Source organism: Rhipicephalus microplus, chromosome X (assembly GCF_043290135.1).
Source record: "Rhipicephalus microplus isolate Deutch F79 chromosome X, USDA_Rmic, whole genome shotgun sequence".
NCBI lineage: Eukaryota > Metazoa > Arthropoda > Arachnida > Ixodida > Ixodidae > Rhipicephalus > Rhipicephalus microplus.
The window spans coordinates 431,046,336-431,065,426 of NC_134710.1; the positions used below are offsets into that span (position 1 = coordinate 431,046,336).

At 44.4% G+C, this 19,091-nt stretch overlaps 1 protein-coding gene across 1 annotated transcript in view; it reads right to left on the minus strand.

Annotated features, from left to right (window-relative positions):
* Nucleotides 1–1,357: 1,357 nt before the first annotated feature.
* The window catches only part of LOC119160914 (uncharacterized), a 28,273-nt gene continuing 10,539 nt past the window's right edge, over nt 1,358–19,091 (minus strand). The window contains exons 2-3 of the mRNA XM_037413187.2: nt 13,165–13,308; nt 1,358–2,860 (exon numbers count right to left, since the gene is read on the minus strand). Of these exons, the coding sequence (XP_037269084.2) occupies nt 2,573–2,860; nt 13,165–13,308 (432 nt within the window). The 3' untranslated portion in view covers nt 1,358–2,572. The remainder of the gene's footprint in view (nt 2,861–13,164; nt 13,309–19,091) is intronic.

A 19,091-nucleotide genomic window follows, 5' to 3' on the forward strand; every position in this document is an offset into this window, starting at 1 on the left:
CAGCCGTACAACACTGCCATAACCCAATGCGCCTAGACCAAGGTAGGCTATTTGCACAGGGTTAACCCTTGCCGCCAGGAAAAATGGAAGTAAACAGAAGAGAGTAGAAGACAGGACAGATAGATAGTGAGAGATAACGACGAAGATGTAGGCAGAGAGAGATAGGAAAAGGCGACTGCCGATTTCCCCTGGGTGGGTCAGCCCAGAGGTGCCGTGTACATGAAGCTAGGGCCAAAGGGGTGTGTTGCCTCTGCCGGAGGACCCTAACGGTTTAATCAGCGAGCGTCGGCTCAACCCCCAGGATCCCCTTTTCCCCGGACACGGCAAAGCCACGCACGGCTAGGCGTGGGAGGGAGTAGAAACTCCCCCGTTAGCTCGGGTCCGGGGTGTGGCTACACACCAAACGCCTGCTTGCGCAGGCGCCCCTGCGGGGTACAATTACAATTAGTACAATGTACAATGTACAATTACAGTGTACGATTTCAATGGTAATTACAATTACAATGTACAATTAGTAGTGCTCTTCTGGCTGTTACACCACTTATTTATGTTCCACTTTCACCGTTAACTACTACAGCTACCACAGCGTCCACGACCACAAGACCATGTTTACTCATTAATGAATCATTATACATGGACCTTAGTCGTCGGGATGAAGATGTATCACTTAGCGTTAATGGGGATGCTTTTACGAAAAAAGGTGCTTCGTGCTCTAGCTGTCGAACACCAACACACATTGTTGATGATTTGATTGATATGTGGCATTTAAGGTCCCAAAATCATTATATGATTAATAGAGATGTCCTAGTAGAGGACTCCGGAAGTTTCAACCACCTTGGATTCTTTTACGTACACCCAAATCTGAGCACACGGGCCCTACAGCATTTTCCGCAACATTGTACAAGCTCTCTTATATTAATGTACAGTAAGCACGGAACTACTGCTGTAAGGAGAAGTCGTCTTTTCGCGTTGTAGCGATTCTAATGACGGAGGGATTGACCATGTTTTTAGCGCTGTTTTACTACCTTAATCCTTTCAGAAAGCCTATTTCAAGGGCGTCGGCAGGACTTCGTGTCGGGATTACAAACTAAGCGTTGCATGGTGGCTGCTTGAGGGTGGAGCGCTTGTGTGGCTTAGGAATGGAAGGAGGGAACAATGGCCCTTTTTACACATTCTCGCAGCCGACGCCCACGAAATTGCATGAATTGCAGCACTGACACCGCAAGGAGGAATGCGTGTTTCAAAGAAGTACGAGCGAGACTCGTATTGAACGCCTGTGAACAGGAGTACGAGTACGACCACAGACTTCACTGAAATAGTGCGTATGTCATATACTCGTGCTTGAAAACAACACGCACAGTTTTCTCGAAATGTTTATTGCATTATCTTTCTTCGGTGATACAAAGCCTAATGCCTAAAAGCAGAATTTTATTGTGTACTAGAATAGACACACCAGGCCCCACCGCCTGCTACTAAAAAAAGATAAAACAACCACGCGAAAGCGTCTGACATGGAAGCAATGTGGCTGCCACATTGAAGGTCAAGATGGAAAAAAGAGCAGCCTCTATAGCGTTCACTTTTAACTCTAGACAAGTTTGAACTCCGGCGTTTTCATTTGTGGATGACGCCAATATGAGCTACCTGAACGTCAAGGTATTTCTGCGTTGCGCAACGTTATCTTGTTCAAGCCTCCTGAAAGTAAAAAAAAAACTCCCGAGTAAAACACACAGCTTCACAAAGGCTTAGTGCACGTGCTCACCTTGCGGAAAACTTCCAGCCTTTGCGGCTAGTGTTGAGCGAGAAAAAAAACTGTTGAATATACTTCTAGGAGCATGTGCAAATATGCTTCAAAAAGAAATAGCCAAGTTGAGCCACACACACGAACAGGCCTCGGCTTAGTTGCTTGGATAAATTGGGTCTTGTAAATAGACTGTGCCCGCGTGCGGTGCGAAGTCTTCGCTTATGAATTCGTCTCATTCAACAGTCATGAATATTAAAATGTCGACGTTATTCGGTGCGCCATATTTCGAACAACTTAATTCTTGCGGAAATAGGTCTTTTGTTTTGGGTATTTAAATCTTGGAGCTCCACACGATGTTTCTTCTTCGTTGGTTATTACAGAATAATCCTGAAAGCACACGACTCAGATAATGAGAGCCAATATAAAAACATTTGAGGGATTACGTAATCGAAGTTTGATAGATAAGATGGATGATAGATAAGATCATCATTGGTATTTGTTTGACCACCAGCGGACTTAAAATGTTTTTTTCGTAGTCTTAGCAGAAACTCTGAACCAAGAAAACTTGGTTCAGAGTCTTTACTGCCACCTGTGTCTTCACGCCAGAAAGGGATAAGAATAAAGGCAGTCACCGAGATGGGTGGGTGAGAGGCTGAGAAGGTTGGTCTCTAGGCACAGCTTTAACGCAGATGACGTCGCTTACGCCTCTGCTCATTCTTCCCCGCTGAGGGTACGATGGTACCCTGTTGGTTGGAGTGGTTGCATAAGAGATCCGAAAGCTTTACGCATAGTTGGACCAAAACACTCATGTCGGCGATGCAGCGCGCACACTCAACGCCGGCTTCGTGGCTTGTTGAGCCCTATGAAGGTGGCAGTGGAGCAGAGGAGGCAAGGTGCGTTCACAACCACGTGGCCGCCATTTGGCTTCCCCGCTGGGCGTATCCACGAGACCTTCTGCTGGGAGCCGTCCACGCAGTGCCGGTAGTGGACGTGCAGGTAGCTGAGCCTTCGCAGCCTCGTGCCCAGTTGTTTAGCGTGTTCGGTTGCGTTGTCATGTGATAGGAGAGCATCCGTGAGCAGGCACAAGTACTCGAGCCGCGTGACGCGGGTTAAGTTGTCCTGCAACGAAAGCATTGCGCGCAGGAATGTTCTGTGGCAAATCACTTCTACTGCAAATAGCAAGGTGGAATAGGGTTTAATAATAATAATAATAATAATAATAATAATAATAATAATAATAATAATAATAATGATCATATAATCAGCCTGACTACGCCCACTTCATAGCAAAGGCCTTTGCCATGATCCACCAATCAACCCGGTATTGTGCTTTCCGTTGCCACGTTATTCGTGGCGGCGAGATAGTGCTATAAGAGGGCAGCAGGCGTTCCAACTCTGCCGTGAGGGAGGGGGGGGGGCAAACGTACCTCACGGTCATACTAATATACATCCATGTTATATATATATATATATATATATATATATATATATATATATATATATATTGTGAGCATCATTACTCGTTCCATCTTTTCATCTGTACATACTCATCATAACCAATCCAGTTTAGGTTGTGGGGCAGATACTCTAGACAATAAAGAAGAGTCTTGAGGGTACTGGACGCCATCTTACAAATGGTGGAGAGTGCTGCCCGATTCCTGCGTCCTCTCGTGCTCTCGGACAACCCCAGCGTCTTCTAGAACACATCCCTGGAGCTCCGTTCAGGCCGCCACTTAAACGACCTGGGTTCGGTAATGTCGCAAGCCGACCAGCCCAGCGCAGCAGCTGCTCCACCGCTCCCACCACCAGAAACCCTTCTCACCTGGTCACCAGCCCTCAAAAGGATCCTCCGCTGTTCGCAGGGCTTCCGAGTGAAGACGTTAAAGACTGGCTCTGGGAGTATTACCGCGTGAGTGTTAACAACTGGGATGAGCCTGCGAAACTCACCCATGTTGCGTTCTACTTGAACGGCGTCGCAAAAACGTGGTTTTTAAACCACGCTACAGATTCTTTGACATGGCCCGCCTTTACGCACCAGCTCCGCCAGATATTCGCCAACCCATCAGTGCGCTCGGATATCGCCAAGAAAAGGCTTGGTGCACGTGTTCAACGCCCCGGCGAGTCTTACACTTTTTACATTGAAGATGTTCTCGCCCTTTGCCGCCGCATCGACAACCATATGGCGGAAAACGACCGTGTGTGCCACCGGCTAAAAGGCATTGCGACTGTCACTTTTAATGCGCTTGTGGTGCAGAATCCCCAGACCGTAGCCGATGTTGTAGCTACCTGTCAGCGCCTCGAGGAGCTTCAAACCACTGATTCTTCGGCATTGAAAATTTTCTGTGTGCCACAAGATCACCTGCTTGTGACGGTACATCACGAATCTGTCAAATGGCATAGTGCTTATTACAGTGCATGCACATTAAACAGCGCATTCACGAGCTAAACAACACAGAAAAGTTTTTTTTGAATAGCTGGAGAGCGTCTCCTAAATGTAATTCAAGTAGGTTAGCCGCTGATCACATTAGTAGCGCCTACTTTTAGCAGCTGGTGAGATAGATTCGTATGAGCTAGTATAATTTGCAGCGAAGTGTGTTTCGAGCGAGTTGAGGAGCAACACTACCACGGGGTGTTGGAAGGAGCCGGCAGTTGCTGCGACTGAGCGAGAAAGTGACGTCAACGCGCAACTGCGCCTTGACCTACTTGGCATTGTTCCAACAACTGTGGCAGTTGGAACGTGGTGCGGCGTGTTGGCACGGAGACACGACGGCCAGCTATACACAGGCTGGCCAAAGAGCTGCTTTGCATTTGAAACCACGGTGTTTCACCTTCACATTGGGCCGGTGGGTCAAGTTGTGGGGCAAATTAAAATCTGAGTTTCCCCACTGTGCTCGAATCCACTGCTTCATGCGTCACCACTTTGCAAGCTGCCGCCATCGCTCTAAATATCACAAGCAAGGCGGATTGGGGTGATTGGAGACTACAGCAAAACTAAAACATTTGAAAATGTTCACAATAATCGTCTCACTGCCGTGATTCTATTCCTTTTCGATGAAAGAGAATGATTCTTCTGAAGCAGCAAAGGCTCTTACTGGTCCATAAAAGGTTTATTCATTTCCCTGCATAACTGCATCGGTTAGTCGCAGCAGAATAAAAGCATGAACAAGTGATGTAATGTTAGAGGGCCCCTGTTCAGCGCTAGCCTGCTCTGCAATGCCAGAGCACAAGGCACGAAAACGTCGCATAGGTGGAACGCACCGCAAACCGCCTTCAAGAAAAACTGTCACACCAGAAATATTAGGAAAATTTCACTGTATTGCAACATTCAATCGTAGTATTTTCATTTCATCGTAACAATATAACAGTGATTACTGTGGTGAACAAAAACTTCGTTTAATTGTTCCGTTTCCTCAGCGTGCAGCCAAGCGAGAACTGTCGAAAAAGGGGGGGGGGGCAAAGCCCCCCCCCAACTTTTCACAGTGGGGGGCTAGCACCCCTTTGCCACCCCCCGGCTGATACGCCTATGGGTGGCAGCACCATTCCCATGAAAGTGTGGATAAGCGGTCGGTGGCGCGTCTACAAATACACGCAGCGGCGCTTCGTTGCGTGTGGTCTGGGCCGATTGTCGGTGGATAAAATGCGTTTACTACAGTTTACTGTTAATATCTATGCTCTTCCATACCGAATCGGTGCACGACGCTTATGCAACGTTAACATTCATCATGATCATCATCATCATCATCGTCGTCGTCGTCGTCATCATCATCATCCTGACTACGTCCACTGCAGGACAAAGGCCTCTTCCATGTTCCGCCACTCAACTCGGTTCTGTGCTTGCTGCTGCTGCTACTGCTGCTAATTTACACCCAGAAACTTCTCAATTTCATCTGCCCACCTGTCTCCCCCTAACCCGCTTGCCTTTTCTGGGAATCCAGTTACCCTTGTGGACCAGTGGCTATCCTGTCTGTGTGCTATGTGCCCGGACCATGTCCACTTGTTTTTGATTTCAACTGCGATATCCTTCATCCCGTTTTGTTCCCTGACCAACTCTGCTCTTTTCTTGCTCTTAAGGTTGCACGTATCATTTTCCTTTCCATCGCTCGCTGCGTCGTCGTCAACTTAAGCAGAACCCTCTTTGTAAGTCTCCAGGTTTCTGCTCCATAGCTAAGTACTGGCTAAATGCAGCTGTTATATCCCTTCCTCTAGAGGGTTAGTGGCAGATCGCCATGCATGATTTGAGAAAGCTTGCTGAATTTGATCCATCCCATCCTTATTTATCAAGTTATTTCACTCTCATGGTTCCGCTCCGCAGTTAGTTTACCTGTCCTAAGTCGACATATTCCTTATCAACTTCCAGCGTCTCTCCACTTACTCCAAAGTGCCGTTTTCTGCCGAGACTGTAGCACACTAGTTTTGTGCATATTTATTTTCAGACCTACTTTTATGCTTTCCGTGTCCAGTTCTGTAATCATGAGAAGTAATTCATCCACTCATCAAGGCAATGTCATCAGCAAATCGCAGGTTACTAAGATATTCTCCATTAACTCATTCCTAACTCTTCCTAATATAGGGTCCTGAAAACATCCTGTAAACACACAGTAAATAGCATTGGAAAGATCGTGTCTCCCTGCCTTACACCCTTCTGTTCAGGAATTCTGTCACTTTAATTATGGAAATTTATGGTAGCTGTGGATCCAATTTGGATTTCGTCCAGTGTGTTTATGTAGGGCTCTTCGACACTGATTCCGGAATGCCTGCGTTTGCTGACGTCTCAACTGAGTGAAACGCTTTATCGTAATCTATGAAAGCTATGTATAGGAATTGGTTGTTTTCCGCGCATTTCTCTACTACCCGATTAACAGTATGATTATGGTCTATTGCGTAGTAGCCTGTACGGAATCTTGTTTGGTCTTTTGATTGATTTTATTAGCCTTAATGTGCCTTAATTCTATTAGCTATTATTTTTGTGAATAATTTGTAGAAAACGGACAGTAATCTGATCAGCCTGATTTTTTAAGTCTGTGACATCTCGTTTCTAATCAATTAGGATGATGTTGGTGTTCTTTCAAGATTCTGGTACCCTTCCCATCAAGAGGCATTTCGTATTAGCATGGAATTTTTTTTTCAAACAGAATTTCCCCGCCATCTTTCAGGAGGTCCATTGTTACCTCATACTCACAAGCTGCTCATTGCATTCCTTCTAGAGCTTTCCTTACTTCCGTTATCGTTATTGGTAAGATGTCAAATTCCTTCGGACGATTATTGTTTTTCATGATGTAATCCTAGTTGTTTTGGCTTCTGTACACCTCTCTGTACAACTCCTCCGCCCCCTCGACTATCCTAATCATATTGGTTATGACATTGCCTTCCTTGTTCCTCAATGCATAGATTCAATTTTGGCCTATACACAAGTCTGCCTTCGCAGCTTTTAGGCTTCTGGCGTTTTTCGCAAACTGGTCAATTCCTGCCATGTTATATCTTCTGGTTTGGGCTACCTTGCGCCTACTGATTAACTTCGAAAGCTCCAGTAGCTCAATTTTGTTGGTTGCATTTGAGACTTCCATCGTTTGTCGTCTCTTAAGATTTTTCGTCTCCTGAGATAGTTTGCCAGTTTTCCGTCTAGTGACTGAACCTCCAACTTCAATTTCACACTCTTTGGTGATACTAGGAAGATTATCATTCATTGTGTCAACGCTAGGGTCGGCTATCTCATTTAGTGCCTCGAATCTATTCTGAAGCAAAAATATAAATTTATGTTCTTTCCCTCTCTCCACCAGTACATTAATTGGCTTCTTGCGTATCAGTTTTTGACTTCGTTTGAAAATCTCGATGAAAACAAGCTCTTACGATTCTATGGTCACTGCATCTGATCTTCCCAACTACTTCTACAATCTTTATGATGCCTGGATGTGCACAAATATGAAGTCTATTTCATGTTTAGTTTCGCCATTAGGACTTCGCTACATCCACTTACGGTTAGCCTGTTTTTGAAAGAAGGTATTCAAGAACAGTAAATTATTATGCTCTGTGAACTCTACTGATAACTCCTCTCTTTAATTTCTTAAGCCGATGCCATATTCACCCACTATATGGTCTCCAGCCTGTTTCTTGCCTACTTTGTCATTAAAGTCACCCATCAGAATAGTATGATGTGCCTTTAATTTATTAGGCGCTGAATCTACGTCGTCATAAAAGTGTTCTAGCAAATGATCATGACTCAATGTAGGCGCATAGGTCTGTACCACCTTCATTTTGTACCTTTTGTTACACTTAATTATGATACTTGCCACCCTCTCACTGATTCCGTACTATTCCTCTATGTTGCCAGAGATATACTTGCGTATGAGAAACCCAGCCTTAGTTTTTTCTGTCGACTAATCCACGGTAGCATAGGACGTGTCCGTTATTCAGCACTGTATTAGCTTCACGTGTCCTCCTAACTTCGCTGAGCCCTATGACATTCCATTTAATATCCTCCAATCCTTCGAATAGCACAGCTAAATTAGCCTCACTAGGTAGTGATCTATCGTCGAAGGCAGCCAAGTTTATAATGCAAGGGTTATATATGTGGTGGAATTAAAAATATATGGCACTCACCTGTTTGTAGCTCTAAGGTCTACATGAAAGTTACGACAGATGCCAGAAAAAGGAAGCGCTTTAGTTGAAAAACTAGTTACGCTGGTGAGGGATTGAAACCCTAGACCGATGATTTTCCGGGGCGGTCTCTGAACCGTATGAGATGAACATAGGAGATGGAAGGGCTAGGGTGCATCGCAAAACTATAAGCACACCTATAGTAAACCTGGTGTACATTTGCAGAATTGATTACAGTATCGACCATTACCAGTGTGGTTGGCTGAGAAGCTTTTAAAAAAAGCTTTTAAGAGAAGCTTTGAACAGTTTAGATTTCCTTGTATTCCTATAGTAGCTTTTAGGAGAGTTTTAAACCTCCATTCCTCTGAGCAGAGACCCTCATAGGGTGGCGCCCAATATAATATTCGTCTTATCAATCCGTTTCAGCATAGCAAGAGCAGCGGCACGTGTTGCTATTAAAAAAACTCGCGGTCACCTCAATAATTACTCTCCAAGACCAAATAATAAAGCTAGTTTTTTTTAATGGAGCAGTGCACAAAAGGTTACAAAAAACACACATAGGAAGGACGCAAACACAAGCGCTGTTGCGCTGCCTAATTTATAGATCCTTTCTCACCAACCAGCCCATCAGTACATGTGAAGCAGGCTTTTTTTAAGGTGTGCAGGAGTGAAGAAAATCTACATTTCCGCTTTCAGTTAAAAGAAAGGCGCTTGAAGTTAAAGAATAACTCTTGTAATGTAATTTGTAGCTTGAAGTCAACTATTTGAAGTGCTTGACTAGACAGAGGAACAAAACTGTTGAATATAAGCGGGCTACGCACTAAGGTGTTTTATCTGCGAATACTATATTCCAAAGGCTACGCTGGTGCCTAAAACCGGAAGCCATCCTGAAGATGTTTATGTACAAAGCGAAAAGGTCTATAGCGGACTGATGGACGGACGCACACGCACGCGCACACGCGCACATTTTATAATACCCAGGAAAGCCAGTTTTTTTACAACGTTTTCTCGCAGGCCACAGAAGTTGTTTGGGATGATCAGATTGTCTAGACGTGAACCTATGCTTATGAACAAATATTTTTCGAAGTGTACTGAGGGCATTTACTTAATGTGCTGATCTTACCAACCCCTCAGAAAATGGACATTTTGGAAACAGTTTTTCAAAAATAATTCGTGATGTAAAGGATTATTAATATGCGACCTTGAATCAAATTACTAGATGTGACTCTGAACATTTACTCATTACAATGCGATCATGAGGTAGAAACCCGCTATATGTATTTTCACGCCTACTTAACCGAAAAAAAGTAGGCAGGATGCACGCGTCTTCAATATGACGCCATATTCTTAATGCGCAATACAACTGAAGAAAGAAGAGTGGTAACCTCAAAAAATCAAAGTGAATGTTCGCTGACTCTCGGGAAAATACCTTCAAACGCCGATAGTTCGCGAATCACGTGCCAAAAAGCTACGCCGAGCAGGGCGATGACCCATCACGCGCTGTGTCCCGAGAAAATACGTGCAGCAGTACGCCGATTCCCATTTCCTGTTCGGCGTGTGCCACGTCAATCGAATAATCGCGACTCAATCATTAGGCGAAAAACGGGAGTTGGGAATTCTCCACACTAGGCGCTCTTGCCAAAAAAAGCAAACTCCAGCGCTTGTCAGATGGCTGCTGCACTGCTTTCAGCCCACCGGCCGAGTGTGCGTGTTTGTGGGGGGAAGTGCGTTCACCTTGAAAATAAAAATATGCCCCCCCCCCCCCCGGACCATAAGCCTGTTTGCGTTGTAAAAACGAATGAATGGGAAACCCCAGTATTTTTGATCTATGAATGGGGCTTTATAAACCGGAGTGTTTAAGTCATTTAACACTCCCAGTGTCCGGCTGCTTCACGTGCAGTGTTATACAGTGTTATGCATATTCTTCGGCGGAAACGACGTGATTCTACGCTCATTTTAGTTCTACAATACTGTTATATTGACTGCAGAAGACTGTCGTAATAGAGCCATCACAGTATTCGTAAATTACTGAGATTGTATAAGGAAGACCTTGGCCTGAAAACAGACCACTTATGGCGAGCCCCTCACCAACGACTATGTGTCTTGATCATTATAAACGCTTCCAATACTTGTGGTCGAATTAAATGAATCTTTTATTGTTCCTTCTGAAGATTATGAGAATCCTGTACTAGAAAATTATCGGTTGCCATCGCTAAGATTATTGAGATCAGTGGTACTTGGAGTATCATGAGATCTACGCAAATGCCATGGCTGGCTTTCGACGTAGTCGATCATCGATCGATAGCGTCATCGACCTAATCACGCCCGTTGAACACGAGAAAGGCCATAAGCGTCTTTGCGCCTCTCTGTTCCTTGACGTCAAAGGAGCCTATGATAACGTTACACATGAAGCCGTCCTTACCACACTAGGAGAGATTGGAGTGGGTGGCCGAATTTTAAGTGGATGCGCAGTTATCTCCAAATGCGATCCTATTTTGTGAGTGCCGAGACCGGGAACACGTCTACACATTTCAGTTATTGTGGCGTCCCTCAGGGTGGTGTACTGAGCCCCGTGCTATTCAATAAAACACTAATTGCTCTCCATACGCACATACCAAACAACATTTATCAATCAACATACGCTGATGACATCTGCATCTGGACATCTGCGCTAACTCGCCTGCAGTTACGAGCGAGAATACAGAGAGCTGCTACTGCAACTGCTTTGTATCTACGCAATCCAGGCCTAGAAATTTCCTCCGGAAAGTGCGCTCTTCTGGCATTTATGCGCAAACCCATGTAGAATTACAGAGTGCCAATTAACGGTCAAAATATACCATATCGTCGATCTCACAATATTCTGGGTGTCATAGTCGACAGAGACATATCATGGAGCCCTCATGTGTCGTATTTGAAAAAAAAAAACCATCGACAGGCATATGCCATCTTTTCAAGTTTCTCGCTGAAAAGACTTGGGGAATGCAGCCTAATGCTATGTTACGACTGTACAGGGTGCTTTTCCTTGGTTTTTTACGATACAGTCTGCCTGCATTATCAAACGCCAGTAAAACAAGTCGACGCATGATACAAAGCGTTCAGGCACAGGCTCTTCGAATATGTCTAGGTCTGCCTCAGGGTGCCTCAACAATGGCGACTATAGCTATAGCCAAAGACCACCTCGTGCAGACCCATATTGAAATTGAAGCTCTGAAGACACACATAAGGCACGTGGGCCGGACACCCCATGACCACCTAGCCTCTCCACCAGCGGATAGACCCCATACTTCCTTTTGTCGAACAATAACTGCACATGGTGACTCTCTACCATCTGGTTTTACGCCCGCGGCGAGACCTTCAGTTCCTCCATGGTGCCTCAAACAGCCAGTCATCAACCTGACAATACCAGCCCTCAAGCAGCTCGCCTTACTTCTGCTGTACGAGAAGTACCAAGACTGCACCCACGTCTACACCGACGGCTCCGTCCTGCCAAACAGCTCAACTGCGGCGGTCGTTATTCCAACGCACGCCACAACCATCAAATTCAGAGCAGCTCATGCAACCACAACAACGGCAGCAGAGCTTGCAGCGCATCGCGCTGCGCTGCGTTTCATTAACGACCAAAGCACGCAACGGTGGACGATTTTCTGCGACTGCAAGGCGGCACTGCAGTCATTTCTGTCAAATCTACGCCGTGGTCCACACGAGCAGTTCATATTTGAAACAGCAGAAATGCTACACCATATAACAGAGAAAGGGCACTACGTTATATTTCAGTGGTTGCCAAGCCACTGTGGAATTATTAGTAATGAACGAGCTGATCAAGCTGCCCGTTCAGCCCATACAGAAGACAACAACCAGTTAATACCTCTCTCAAGGACGGACGCTGCTAGGAGGCTCCGCATGCTCGCTCGCCAATGCTCCATGGCTCGTTGGAATGAGCCTCCTGTTACGCATGCAAGATTACAATACCTTGATCCAACATTAAGCATACAGCTTCCAACAAAAATTCGACGAGGCGATGCTACTGCTCTGTGCAGACTATGGTTGGGAGTCGCGTTTACCCGCGCGTACACGTTCTGCATAGGTATGGCTGACACCGCCGACTGTGCACACTGCGGAGATAAAGAAACCATTCACATATCCTGTGTGACTGCCCGAAGTACAACCTGGAAAGACAACAGCTTTCCAATAAACTATACAGGTTAGATGGCCAGCCGCTGTCGGAAGAAAGTATACTGCGCCATCGTAATGACTCATCGTCACAGAAAAAAGCCATGCAAGCACTACTGGGCTTCTTACGAACTACTGGCCTGTCAGAACGCCTCTGAGTGGACTGATTTTGTGTGTGAATCTGTGTCGGTGTTTTTCTCTTATTTTTTTAACTCTCCCTTTCTCTTTCAACCCCCTATTCTCCAACCCCAGTGTAGGGTAGCATTCCGGATATTAGCATCTGGTTAACCTCCCTGCCTTCCTTTTTTTCTCGTTTCTCTTCTACATAGTTTGGCTTGAAGTAAGAGAAACACACAAAAAAGAAAGGGATGGGCAAGGTCGTCATTCTGTGTAGGTGAAGCAATGCTCTGGACAAAAACAAAACAAAACAAAAGACAACATGACACTTGCTCCAAGTGCGTTTCCTAATCCCATGTGCTGCCGTACTAGATGATGATAAATCACCCATTCGCTCAGTTGTCCACATTGCTGATCGGGCAGGCTGTCTTCCTTGTGTATGTGTGTATGTGTGTATGTTGGGGCAAATTAAGTTCTTCAGAAAGTTCTAGCTATATGTCAATAAGCAGTTCTCTTATAGCAAAAGGGCTTTGCGAACTCACTATCAGTCCTGTCGTGCCGAAAGGCAATACGCTGTCCCGGAGCACAAGGTAGCGCAGGTTGGCGTTGCTCCACAGTACGCCTCCAATGTGTACAAAGTCCGAGAACGATGGAAGCCGACAGTCGACAAGGCGTAGTTCCTCAACCTGGAAGTAGTCAAGGGACACCGTTCGTAAATTAGACAGATTGGCAGCGAAACAAAGGTGAAAACAACGAGCCGATGAGTTAGAGTAGACTAATAGAAAAGACTCGCAGTAGGCCTGATAGAAAACAGCGTGACGTCACTGCAAGCACCACGCCCACCAATCCTTCCCTCGGCGTAGCTGCTAGTTGGCAAGAAATTTTCGCCAACGGGACCTTTATGCATAGCAGGGTGGGTGTGTCTGCATTCTTTCAACAGAAATATAAATGAATTCCTTTTTTAAAACCACCAAAAAGAAGAGTGAATGCCTCTTACGCACCATGCTGTTAGGCTAACATGTGGTGATTTTCCCATCGTAGATGACAGTCAATAAAAAATATCGTGTCCTCTTCGAAGGTGACCGCTCTGCATGTTGATGGTGGCGGGTGATTTGAAAAAAATATTGACAGAAATATTGGGTGTAAATGTACTCGATTTTCGTCGTGACATGTGCAATGCAGTTTTAAATAAGGTATAGCATTCATGGCAGCATCGCATTGGGCTGCCGTGCGCGAGGCCATGGACAAGATTCTCACTCACTGCCTAAAATTTTGATCGATTATGAATGAGGGTAAAAGGAAATTTAAAACAAGAAAACACTTTTTGCTGTGCGTTAGGCTGAGGTTAATAAATACTTGTGAGAACTAGTGCGAAGTTTTCGTCGGCGTTCCCGATAGCCCACTGAAAATTTATGCGATTTCAAACCCAATACCTAATTACATACACAAACCTTTGCGCAGTTACCTCGCTGCATCTGACGCCTACAACGTATATGAATATAAAGATTGTGCCTTTACACCTGATTTTAAGAACTTGTAGTGAGCATTGTCTATTCGTAAAGATAGAGCCGTTAGTACGAAGTACTTGTAAAATAATCTCCACTGTTTATATTGAGATGATATGAGGTCTGCGATAACACGAGTTATACCTTTATTGAACTGGCCTACTCGCCGTCATGAAGCGTGTGCGCAGCTTCAGCGGTGCTAAGCAGGCATATTGTCAAGGATAGTCCTATCTTTCAGCCCGAGTTGATGCACTTTTTTTTTTGCACGCAGCGCAAACGTTCACATGTACCCACTTGCAGACGATCGTGCCAAATGCATTCTTTCCTTCACTAAAATCTCGGATCAAGAAGTTTCATTGTCAACGAGTTCCTAGCGTCAGCCAACAAGGAGTGGTAATGTTTTCGCAAGCAAGACGCATCGTTTTAAATGCAAAGCATTTCTTAGCGAACTTCGACTATTTTGACCGTGTCACTCACTCACTCAGTCACTCAGTCATTCACTCAGTCTGCAGAACTGGTATGGTATGGCATGACGGAATTATGAACATGAGGGGTAGACCCTAACATGAAAATCATGACATGCAAGTAATGCAAGTGATGACTACCCACCACGCTCATGATGCGTTCGCGGTCGTTTCGCTAGCTTCACGTATACGAAATTCAATATTACGGGACTTGAATGAATGATGGAAGTATATGACTGATGTAAACACGTTAATCTTGACATGAGTGTCATGTAAGACCATGGCTACATGCCGCACTCATAATGCGCTCGCGGCCGTTTCGCTCGCTTCCCATACACAAAATTTCATATTACGGGACAAGAACGAAGGACGAAGGTAAATGACACGTCGAAACATGCGACATTTCATGACATGAAAGTCATCCATGGCATAACTTACATTCGTCTCGTAACGTTGTGCTGATTTCGAACTGACGTCATCCATCCTCACTCGTGCTTCGCATAGCATCGATTCCTACAGTACTTGTGATCTGCCAATTTTTCACACTGCTCACACGAAACAATATTCTCAGTGTCACCACACGTAAAGGTGTACTAGCATTGTTGATGCCTTCCAACGCACACTACACGCCACAATAAGCACTGCACACTTTCGAAGACGATGCTGCTGTTTCTCGCACAGGCCGCCACATTTGTTCGCTTATATAAGACAGTCAGCCAATGTGACAAGTATTTCGTCACGTAGTTTACTGCACACCTAGACGTTCTCTGCCACTTACCACAGCCGCCGCAGTAAAATGAAGTTTAGGCTTTGAAAACAAAAAAGAAACCTTGCCCGATGCACCGCACCAGTGTACCACGCTGAGCCATCAGCGGGTGTGTGTTCCAACCACGCCTTTTGTTTGTGTCATTTACCTTTGTTGTCTATTCACGTCACGTGATACAAAGTTTGTTGTATGTGGAGCAAGCGAAACGGCTGCTAGAACGCGATGAGCGTAGCATGCAGTCATGTTTTCTATGACCCGAATATTATGGTTATGTGTGGATGTGTCGTTTACTTTCATCGTGCGCTGGCGTCACGTAATGCTGAACTTGGTATATGTGAAGCTAGCAAAATGGTCGTGAGCGATCCATTAGCATGGCATGTAGTGATGTTTTTACATAACACGCATCACATTATTATGTCTGCACCAGTCATATACCTTCGTCATCCATTCACGTCCCGTAATACCAAATTTGGTCTGTGTGAACCTAGCGAAACGACCGTGAGAGCACTATGAGCGTGGCATGTAGTCAAGACTTGCATGTTATGCGTGTAACGATTTCCACGTTATGGTCTACCATTTATATTCTTCATGAAGTCATGTCATTCCATGCCAGTTTTGGAATAAATTATCTGAACGAAACCACCGCAAGAGCAGCAAGACCATGAAATGTATATCATGACCTCAAGACATACATGCCATGATTTTTATGTTATGACTAGTCAATTTGCCCATCATGCAGTCATGTTATGCCATACCAATTTTGGTATCTGCACTATTATCCGAATGCCCAGGAGAGCTAGAAGTCGTAGGCAACTAGACAGACAGACAGATATTGTTACGGGAGTAAAGTATAGGCGATGAATACTGAGTTCGTGACAAGATTGATTGATTGATTGCTTAATTGCTAGATAGATAGATTAATTGCTAGATTGATTGATAGCGAGATTATATATATATATATATATATATATATATATATATATATATATATATAGATAGATATATAGATAGATATATAGATAGATATATAGATAGATAGATATATAGATAGATAGATATATAGATAGATAGATATATAGATAGATAGATATATAGATAGATAGATATATAGATAGATAGATAGATAGATAGATAGATAGATAGATAGATAGATAGATAGATAGATACGCTCAAAGTCGCCGAAGTTCCCTAAGAAATGCTTCGCATCAAAAACGAATTCAGGAGCCTTGCAGCAATAGCGTCTGCCGTATATGTTGACCGGCTTTATATGCCAGAACCGCAAGAGCAATTCGATCATAAGACGCGCTTCGGCGAGGGAAACCGCATCTGTTTTCATTTTGAACAAATTCAGAGCCTTAATGTCCAACGAGACGGAATGTCCAACAGGTCAAGTGGCCAGCGAGACAATATCCGATGGAGACGAAATGCGCAAACGAGACTGATTGAGCAACTCAGATTGATTGTACAACCGAGACGCAATTTTCAGTTTGTAAAAGAAGATTGCACTTTAGTTAAAAATTTGTCAGATAACTAATTCATTGGCTGAAGATAGCGTAACGCAAGAACAGAGTTTGTGTGTTTTTGAAATACTTTGTGGGATCACGCGTCGCATTCTTTTCGTATTGTCTTGCATTCACCATTATTTGAACTTTTTATTTTTTATTTTTATGAAAATATTAAAAGTCTTACTTCATTTCTTTATGTACTGCAGGCACACCTAGCGTCTTTCTATCTATCTAGCCACCAACTTTTGTGTGCTCTCGTGATCGCATCATTAATTTGCGGTAAACCGAAATATGGAGGGTAAGATGATTTAACGAATATGGCTTGCTGGTCATGACATGAATACCGCTACAATTCTGTCACGTATGTCGTCAACCGACACGCCTGGTGCATTGATTGATTTGTGAGGTTTAACGTCCCAAAACCACCATATGATTATGAAAGACGCCGTAGTGGAGGGCTCCGGAAATTTCAACCACCTGGGGTTCTTTAACGTGCACCCAAATCCGAGTACACGGGCCTACAACATTTGCGCCTCCATCGGAAATGCAGCCGCCGCAGCCGGGATTCAATCCCGCGTCCTGCGGGTCAGCAGCCCAGTACCTTAGCCACTAGACCACCGCGGCGGGGCAGGCCTGGTGCATAACCGTATACCAAAGACGGGTACGTGTCACAGGTGATTGAAAGTTTATATCTACCTAGTATCTCAGAACATTCGTAATTAACACTGTCGCGTTAAGAAAAACCTGGGAAAGGAAGCATTGACTTGAAAAAAGCGAAGAATAAAGGTCAGTGTCCCAGCGGGAATCTAGCAGCAGCATTCTGCCTGGTAATCAAATATTCTGCCACAGAGCCATGGCAGCAATCACAGAACTGCTTTTCAATAGACCCTGATGTTTAGGATAACGTCAATTGTTGAAGTGCTGGCTATCCAATTTTATAAACATTACATATGTAGTCGTATGATACAGCCATTACACATGTAGTCCTACGACTACATATGTAATGGCTGTATCATACGACTACATATGTAACGACTACATATGTATTCACGTTAACCTATGTCAAGTTAACGTGAATTGTAGTAAACCCCATCCGCTGACTGATTCATGTAGCCATGCCAAGCTCCACCATCCTCGCTAGCACAGGTGCTACATATAAGCTTACTGAACCTGGTTTTGCTGATATCCTTGTTGCTGTTGGCATCGTTGCGCAACCATAAACAACTTATATAAACTCAATGTGAGTGTGTGTGGGTGCGTACAACAATTGCAAAAATGTTTACTTTCCCTGAATAAAAAAATTACGTCACAGTCAACTTCCCTGCGCATGCTTTGCGCAACATTGATTCCCATGGTACGTGGAATCTGTCGACTTTTTTCGCGTAGTATGCCCCTTCTCTTTATTTCTGTCATAAATTCAATTTCGCACCCCTTTCAAAACCACGAGAGAGGGTGCTCCCTCACCAATTTCGCGCGATATTTGTGCGTTTATTTTCCGTGATCGCTTTCCGGTGCCACTGCACATGATGTTCACACGAGGTGGCAGCTGACCACTAAATATGTTACCTAATGCATAATGTCTGCCGACTGCAAGGCCTGGTTACGAAAGTGCAAAAGAAGAATAATTGTTCTAAGAACTCATTTATTTGTTGGAAAACCAAACGCCAATTTGGCAAAATGAATTGTGGGAGACAACATTTGTTGGTTTTTACAGCACCGCTGTTAGGCACCAGTTCCTGCACTTAAGCGGCATGGCCATCGCCAAAGCCATCGGTGGCGTACCCGATGTACATGAACATGTAACATATAGACATGAAAAAGTTCAAACGCAACAAAAAACAAGACTGAATGGTTATCAAACTTGTGCTTTTTCATAACAGTACGGTATTCTACCGCGGAACAACGATTTTACTTTAAACGTATCTGCCAAAAATTCCATTCAGGCGACATGTCTGGCAAAGAATACGTTTACCCACGTAATTCACCGCGCAGAAGAATAACAGCCAATAATAACACAAACTAATTGTGCAACGAGCATGGGATTTACACCCACTGAAAGTAATCAACCTCCGTTGAAAAATACTCAACCATACTTCTTCATCGTTATCGTCTAAACGACGTGTCCAACCAAGCGCACATGATATACCTTACAGATGTGCAGTGGGCACGCCACTTATGCGCATATAAACGAATAATGGTGTAGTGGATGTTGCGCAACTTCACACACAC